This window comes from Rhododendron vialii, chromosome 12a (genome assembly GCF_030253575.1).
Source record: "Rhododendron vialii isolate Sample 1 chromosome 12a, ASM3025357v1".
Classification (NCBI taxonomy): Eukaryota; Viridiplantae; Streptophyta; class Magnoliopsida; order Ericales; family Ericaceae; genus Rhododendron; species Rhododendron vialii.
The window spans coordinates 26,343,174-26,352,079 of NC_080568.1; the positions used below are offsets into that span (position 1 = coordinate 26,343,174).

General features: G+C 36.6%; 1 protein-coding gene across 2 annotated transcripts; it reads left to right on the forward strand.

The window, feature by feature from the left end:
- Nucleotides 1–1,101: 1,101 nt before the first annotated feature.
- Nucleotides 1,102–3,332, forward strand: LOC131310625 (heavy metal-associated isoprenylated plant protein 25-like). Of its 2 annotated transcripts, XM_058337756.1 has the most exons (3): nucleotides 1,102–1,238; nucleotides 1,349–1,430; nucleotides 3,017–3,332. In XM_058337756.1, the coding sequence occupies exons 1-3, from the start codon at nucleotides 1,227–1,229 to the stop codon at nucleotides 3,196–3,198; spliced, it is 276 nt and encodes a 91-aa protein (XP_058193739.1). In that variant the 5' UTR covers nucleotides 1,102–1,226; the 3' UTR covers nucleotides 3,199–3,332. The 2 variants fall into 2 exon arrangements, with proteins under 2 accessions (XP_058193739.1, XP_058193738.1); XM_058337755.1 differs by having other exon boundaries at nucleotides 1,178–1,430.
- Nucleotides 3,333–8,906: the final 5,574 nt, after the last annotated feature.

Sequence of the window (8,906 nt, forward strand, 5' to 3'; positions counted from 1 at the left end):
TATGCAATCTCTCCTTTCTAGTATAATTTTACCAGTCTACCTTTTATATTATGACCTTCCGTTAACAGAGTTAGCAATTTACTGTTATGGATAGATTAGGGGTGTCATTCTTCAGTTTTAAAGTTTAGAGGGTGTGAGTGATACAAGCCTATATATGAGGAGGTGTATGTATAATTTATCCTTTTCACTTTCTTTTTTTTTGGGATCATTTGTAGGATACAGTTGCACAATGACACTGTGTGCCATTAAACGATATTGTAGCGATAATATCTTGAATTATAGTAGTAACTAGTATTAGTCCGTATCTACGCCACTACGCATCCCGGTTGGAAGGGGATGACAGTTGTGTGATTTAGGTGAAAACCATGAGCACTTAACCGGAAAGTAGGAGGATGCATTACAGTCTTTGGATCAAATGAATCTAAGCCGTTCCAACAACTTGTCCCAACACCCTTCTGTTTTACAATAGAGATTCTTTAGTTTATCAAAGCCATTCGATAATTAATGACTGTATTTATTTGAAAAGAAATCATCCTACAAAATAATATACTCTCTCCGCCCGAAAATTACACTCCTAGCTAGGTCACCACAAAAAGGTGTGTAATTTTTTACTTTTGTGCATAATTTTTGAATTTCATAGCACTAATTTTAATATATATCTCAATAAAAAGTTCTTTAAATTGTTATGAAGAAATTCAAAAATTAAGTTATCTATGAAAGTTTTTTTTTTTAATCCAAACATTATATGCCTTTTCAATATTGGACTATAATTTTGGGACGGAGGGAGTATGTCTTATAGGTTCAACATTCCTTCGATTCCTAGCTTCGCTCCTGCATGCAAGGTCGGCGCGCGAATGAACAAAAAACAAAGACTTGCCCTTTTTTGTTAAGCTAAAAAGGCCTTTACAAACAAGAAAGGTATGCTTTGCTGCAGTATATGCATAATTAAACAATGTAAAGAAGACAAGAATTTTCTCCAGAATTCTCTCCATACTCTTAAGAATCAGATTCTACACCAAAAAACAATCATATTTACAAAGGATTCGAAACATGAAACCAGCTTGCAATCTTCCGTGCATATATACATATATATTGTGTGTGTATATATATAAGATTCGATCCCATTGTTGCGTTTTGTTATATATTCCGATCCCTTTATCATCATAGGACCTACCGACACCGTTGGTAAAACAAATCATAGGATATATATTAATATAGGACCAACAATGACAGATAAGGTAATTTAATTAGTTTCACAGCTAGTGCAAATTAAGGAATCATGAATTCTAGTCTCTATACTCCATGGATACGGAGTTATGAATCTGAAGTTCCTTATGTTAATACGCAGTTCTGTTGCATGGTGATGAGAATCAACATGGACTGCAATGGCTGTTTCAGGAAAGTAAGAAGAGCCCTTCTTAGCATGCATGGTAAAGAAGCTCCAATCTCTCTCTCTCTCTCTCTCTCTCTCTCTCTCTCTCTCTCTCTCTCTCTCTCTCTCTCTCTCTCTCTCTCTCTCTCTCTCTCTCTCTCTCTCTCTCTCCAAGTCCCTAGTTTTGGATAGATTTCTTTTTTTTGAAAGTCGTTAACATAAGAATAGTTAGATTGACACATTGAAAAATAAGTTGAACTCCTGACATTTTTCTTAACTTTTGACAAGTGCATACCTGATGTCGTTGGGTCAAAAGGCCTCTCAACAAGTTTTGGATAGATATTGCATTCATCAGTTTATCAATTTTTTAACCTTGAACTTTGGGTTTCATGTCAATATTGCCGGCAATATTTCAAACAGAGAGAAGACGAAGACACTTTCCAAACTAAAGAAATTAACAGAAGGTGGAAAAGAGCTGGTTTTTTTTTTTTTTTTTTCCTTCTTTTTCCCTTGCATATATTCAAGTTATTCTGGAAATTTTGAAATGCGCAGAAAAATCAGTCGCAAGAGTCAGCATGTATTGAAATTAAACATTAATCCCATATGGTAGTGGTGGAAAACAAGTAAAAGCATGGGGAAAACTAGCATCACACAGCCCACATGCATTGACCGGTTGATTGATGTTGGAAAAGTAGAATAATTGTGTTTGTTGAGTAACTTTTTTATTTTCTCCCCACCATCGATCAGTGATGTCCCACGCATTCACCACTATTGTCTTGCACAACACATTCAGAGGTTTCTTTTCAAAGTACTACCTTTTTTTAAAAACAGAGAGCTAGGGAGAAGAAGCGGGCTTTTGTGTTAGCGGTAAACAAGCCTTAATTAGCGCTATTGTGAAAGACGCTAGTCTGAAGCAATATCAGAGCCATCTTAGATGGCGCTGCTTTTGTGGATGTTGTTGTCACACAAGCTAATACGCAGCGCTACTCGGACAACGTCCTTCAAACCGACGTTAGAGAGCAGTTTTAAAAATAGTATGAAAAATAGAGTACTTTGCGGCCAACTGTTCTAAAACACGTAGTACTTTGAAAAAAAAAAAAAAAAAACTCACACATTTACCACTTGATTCCCACACAAAGGTAGCATTTAATTTAGTGTTTTTGTTATAAATGCCGTCGCTTCTTCTTTCTTTTTTTTCCATGACTTGCGCGCGCACGTTCATATGAACTAGCTAGTTGATACACATCTTCTTGATGGCAATGCTCATTATTTGTTGTATTACCCTCATAAAGATGAACATTTTTAATTAGTAACTCCCATGATACAAGTCGGTGGCTCCGTTCCGGTTAAACGTATATTGTATCAATTACATATATACCTCGATAAAAGATTGATGTAACCACATAGTGCCATTGATTCGCGGAGGCCAGTAGGCAGGATCCGAGCCATGCATCTCCACATGATTTGGCTATCATGTTTATGTCTTACTTCTTCAATCGCTGCCCGTAAAAAACAAACAGAGTCTTACGTGCATTGAAACTGCAATAAGAGTTGGGGCTTAAGATTAGCTTGGAATTTCAAGTAATGGAACCAAAAGTACTGAAATAAGAGTTGTTTTTTGGTTTGTTTTGCATGAAAATAAAGAGTTGGAAACGCATTTGATAGAGAAGCAGCAGTGCAGGGTAAGCGTGTGCGGGAAATTCATGCCTCAAGATGTGGCGACCAAGATAAGGAAGAAGACGAACCGCAGAGTGGAGATACTGGATATACAAGACTTCAATCCCAGCACTGGAATTTATGAGCAGAGACTTCGCTTGATCCGCTAATTAGTAGTATATACTACTGGAATCCAATGTCCCCAACCACAACCAGATTGCAACTTGTAGTTTGTTTTTAACAACATACCAAAGATCATACTATATTGTTGAACTCTCTTGGCACTTAATTACATTTCTCTCTTCATTCGGAGCATTTGTTTTTTCGAGAAATATTCAATGATATAAAGTGGATTAATCTCATTAAATAGCGTCACTCCTCAATGTAAATCCTGACGTTGCCACTGATCCAAAAGTTATATGAAGAGTTATCTAGATGTTATGAATTCAAGACTAATGTTGTGAATCCTTATGCAAAACGTTAAGAATTCAAAGCGATTAAAGAGATGCATATCGAGCATACCCAAGCTTGGTGAAGTTGGTTGTCTCGTGTCTCCTCAGTGGAGGCCTGAGTTCGAGCCCCAAAAGGGACGGCTTTGGGGTTCAGGGTTATGGACAGCCTCTGAACCCCTTGTTGACTAATATACTAACACACTCGTTAACCCATGTTGATGTATAAAGTATGACCGGGGGATGTATATCGTGCATACCAGAATAGGGGTGGTGCAGCATTTTCCAAATTGATTCGCCAGAATTGACAAATTCAACAACAAATTGAGTTTAAAAATAAGCACATTCATTCAGCTTTGTTAATTTGCAGAAGAAGAGATGAAAGATTTGGGGTTTATAGGATCTTCTACTGCCAATGAGTTGAAACAATAAAAAATTGGTCTTAGGTCCACTATAGAGAACTTGTAACCCAGTTAGTCCACTTCTAATGTTTGTAACCCCTCTAGTCCACTAATATAGTTTGGTAAGGCATTAAGTCCACTTTTTTTTAAAAAGAAATTATCCGAAGACAAAATTACCCTCCTATATAACCAGTCATAAGAGAGAAACCCTAGAGGGGTTACAAACAGATCTGGAGCACGCCTCTTTCTCTCCCTCTCTCTCTCAATTTTGCAGAACCAAGCCGCCCAACCCGTCGGCTTCGACTCCCAGCGCTCCAACAAGACCAACTCCTTTTACGCCCCCGTCGCCGATCCACCACCCACGTTCAACGGTGCCGAGTTTTCCCCCGAGTACGAGGAGGTCGCCGTTCAACCGTGCCGAGTTTTCCCTCGAGAAAATGAATCAGCAAATCCTAGAGAAGCTACTCTCGGAACGACGACGGTTGACTCTGTCAAGGTCTAAGCTCTTCTAAATTCAAACCTCCGTATACTTTATGTCTCTGATTTTTTTCCTTTGAAGTAGTATGTCGTAGTCCTAGATGTGTAATCGTCCTTAGGGCTGCTACCGAACTGGGTCGGTTGCGAGCAACTCGAGGCTCGGCTCGATTGTAGATGCTCTGCAATAACGTCTCGTTTCAGTAATTGAACCGAGTTATGAGGATAGTTTTTGAACAAGCCGAACACTTTAAAGCTCGGCTTTATTGATTTTGCTTTTAACAGACACTTCGTATTATGGTACATATCCAATTCGAGGAAGTCTGAATTTGAAGCACATTATTGTACAGAGATAATGTTGGCGACTAAGGAGGTGTTTGGGAGCCAAGTATTGTTTAGATTTTGAATTTGTATCGTACGTTATAGAGTTTTTGGATTATAATCAGAATCTTTAAAGGTATTAGGATAATAACGTGCAGAGCAGATCTTTTGTCTGTTTAACTTTTAGTTCCAAGTTATGAACTATTGAGTTTTTAACTACAGGGTCTCATATCATGCATCATTTTGTCTGCTGATTCATTTTTCAGTTACCCTTCTTCCATCAGCAATCTTTCTTCTCCTTCCATCAGCAATCTTTCTTCTCCGACTTGCTTCCGAAATATTTGGAGTTTTTTGAATAAATATATAAGATTATGTGTGTTTTTTCTAAGGCTAGACATATAAGATTGGAACAGGTTGTGTTTTTTGAAAAAAAATATAAGATTATATGTGTATTTTTCATGTCACAAAAAAAAAATATTTTTGTGTGTTTTTGTTATTTAATGTCATTGTTTTAAAAACATTCTTAGTTAGAGAGAGATATAATAATATATAACGTTATATTATTATATATAACATTCTAGATTAGAAATATTTTATGTTATTTAATAAAGAGAACATATAACATTATATATTACTTTTTGTACCATGTAACATTATATATGACCTTTAGTCATATATAACAATATATACTCTGTTGTTGATCACTTATTGAATTGGTCCACGTAGCGGCCTCTCCAACTTATACGAGAAAATATGTGATTTGAAACTCGGTTCGCGATGTAGTTTGGTTATAGATGATCTTCTCTACTAAGACATATATATGTTATATGTGATAATTTGCCCTTGGTACCTAATTTTGTCCAGTAAAATTTCAAAACAAAGGACCTAATAACGTTATATATTCTCTTATTGAATTGGTCCGCGCAGCGATCTCTCAAAAACACATATGGATATATCCATATATGATTATATATGGTTATATAAGAATATTTCTGACCATATGTACATATATATATATATATATATATATATGGTTATAACGTTATAGAGTTAGGTTCCGGTAAGGGATCCCTCATTTTATTAAAATGCGGGACTCTCCTTCCCGATTGAATTTCGATGATCCGAGCCGCTCAAAGTGATCAAAACATGATTTTAAGGGTCCCCGTGAGAAATCAGCAAAAAAAATGACCGGGAAGGGCTTCATCCGAGCAGTTTTCATTGAACGGTTCAAAAAAAACTGCTCGGATGACGCCCTTCCCGGTCATTTTTTTTGCTGATTTCTCGCGGGGACCCTTAAAATTACATTCTGCACACATTGAACGGTTCGGATTTTCAAATTTTGATCGGGAAATGAAAGTCCCTCATTTTAACAAAATGAGGGATCCCTCACTTGAAAATTCTTCTAACGTTATATATATATATATATATGAGCTTGTATTGACATAAAAAAAATATTTCAATTTGCATAGAGAATATATAACGTTGTATATGAAATTTTGTCCTGTAAAATTCAAAAAAAAAAAAAAGAGGAACTAATAACGTTATATGTTTTCTTATTGAATAGGTCTGCGCAACGACCTCTCAAAAGCACATATGGATATATCCATATATTATCAGAAGCAAGTCGAAGAGGCCGCTGCGCGGACCAATTCAATAAGTGATGGACAACGGAGCATATAACGTTATATGTGAAATTCTGTCATGTGTAATATGTATTTTTCCTAGGGTTAGATATATAATATTATATCTCGTTTTTGAGATATATTAATGTTGTTTATGTTGTTTTGAATATGTATATATGTAAATATAGAGATTATGGGAATGCTATTCGGAGGCAGAAAATCACAAATTTTGAAGGATTCGATGAGGATTTTGATGAAGAAACAGTGAAAAAATGAAGCTCAACCCTCTCTGGCCTCATCAACATTCAACTTGGGATTCAAGGCGCAACTGAAAAAAAGGATAATGGTGGCATGATATGTAGTGAACATATAATGTTATTTTTTGAGATATATAATATTGTTGAAAAGATATGATGTTGTTTTGAGAACTTATATTTTATATGTCATGTTTTGTGAGACTTAGAGCTACAGAAACTCATATATAATGTTATATATTCTGTTTTTTGTGAGATTTAGAATTACAAAAGCTAACATATAATGTTATATGTTCTGTTTTATTTTTTTGTGAGATTCAAAGTTGCAGAAACTCAAATATAATATTATATGTTCTATTTTTTTTGGGCGATATTTAAATATTCAAAAACTCACATATAATGTTATATGTTTTATATGGACCAACATATAACATTAAAAACCAAAAACAAGAAAAATCAAACGGAAATTTTGCATGTTAGAAAATTTTTGCCACATATAATGTTGTATGTTAGAAAATTTTTATCACTCATATAACGTTAAAAAATCAATACAAGAAAAATAGGAAAAACAAAAAGAGAAATTTGTCACGTATATAACGTTAAATGTTAAGTGTAGCGGGTTCAATAAAAAAATCGAGAAAAATAAAAAAATACGTTTTTTGTTATACATATAACGTTATATGTGGCGCGGCGGCGGCGGCAGTGGCGGCTTGCTTGCAACAAAAACGAAAAAAAATGAAAAATATATATTTTCGTGTTAGCCAAACAAGGCCCTTGTTTCTTAGGTGGGGTATTTTTGTCATTAAAATTATTAGTGGACTTAGTGGGTTATGAAACTTAGAAGTGGACTAGATGGGTTTGAAAAGTGCTATAATGGACTTATGAAAAATTCTCCCTTGAAACAAACAGATATTACACTACCGAAAAAAATCGGATTCTTCTTCTCGGAGATTATCATGCCGATTCTTCCTAAGCAACGGAGTTTACTCACAAACCAACAATGGATTCCGAGAAGCAATGAGTCAGATTATCTCCACTATCCCGTAAATCCGGCGATCAACCCCGTAATGCAATAGCAAATTAATGAAATGCATTGAGAGAGATCTACAAAGAGTGAACCACGACTCTAGTGCTGCTACTTGCAAAATCTTAACATACCCACAAACCTCTCAATTTTTCAAAAAATAACACACACACACAAAAAAAAAATGATGTTGGTGATGCCAACAACACTGAATAAGCAAAACCCCAAAAAGAAAGCCCGTTTGTTCCCAACCCAACTTGTTGCCCCCTCCAATGTTCACCCCACCATTGAAGTGCCCAAATATCAGCCCAAGCTGTTTCCCAACGGCCCATACCCCCTTTCCAAGACTTGAAAAAGATGATATTTAGGATAGGAGTAGAGACAATTGGAGTCCACTGACACTGAGTAATAGATGGAGATCATGGAATCATACTAATATCAAAATTAGTTGTACTGCTTTTGATTATATAATAACGAGATAAAGAGGATAGGGTAATAATCCGGTGAACGGGGCTAGCTAATACCATCCTTCCCCAGGTTATTAATTAGTTGATTCCCCGCATGTTATATTAAAGAGGTTTTGACTGGCCGGCCTGTTTTGTCAATCCCTTCCCGTCTAGGCCAAGCGCGTGTCAACCTATACCGGTCCGGCCCTGTTTTAAGTGATCTGTCAAAATAACCCCCGCTCATTGCTTCCAATAGTTCGTCGCTCATCTTCTCTTCGCCCAACTCTTGTACGTCTTGGCCCCGTTTCCCTCTCCTGTTCGTGTCCGTCAGCAACCTCTCCAGTGCCGCCCACCGTAGCTCCTCCTCATTGTGGCCGCTCTCCTCTGCGTTCACACCCCCAGCTTCTCCACGTTCACGTGCCTCAACTGCCGCCTGGAGGATTTGGCGTTCTCAATCCAAGTCCATTGCCATCGCTCCAAGTCCCAAGTCCACCAAGATCTCGGGCGAAATCCACCAGGATTTCTAGTATTAATTTCACGATCAGTTGGGGGGGGGGGGGGGGGGGGGGGGGGTCAATTGATTAGGTGTTTGTTTGTTTTTTGTTATCTAGATTTAATGCTTGTTTGTTTTGTGAATTATTTCTTTTTTTTGGAGTTGTTAAATCTATGATATAGTTTTGGGGTGTGAATTGTGTAATTTTGAGGTGTGAATTGTGCATGGAGTATGGGTATGAATTCACAAGCCCTAAAGACAGAATTCAAAACCCCTCTTGGACACAATTCAAACCCTAAAAACAGAATTCATACCCTAATTCACCCCTATTTAATACTATAATTTACCTGCCGACAGAATTACAGAATTCACATGTACTATATGCTCTATTTAA

What these genes read in the sequence shown, in the direction of transcription:
- LOC131310625 (XM_058337755.1), top strand. Translation starts at nt 1,280, where the DNA reads ATGAATTCTAGTCTCTATACTCCATGGATACGGAGTTATGAATCTGAA. An exon ending in AGCCCTTCTTAGCATGCATG is followed by an intron (nt 1,431 to 3,016) that starts GTAAAGAAGCTC and finishes ATGAAAATAAAG; the next exon opens with AGTTGGAAACGCATTTGATA.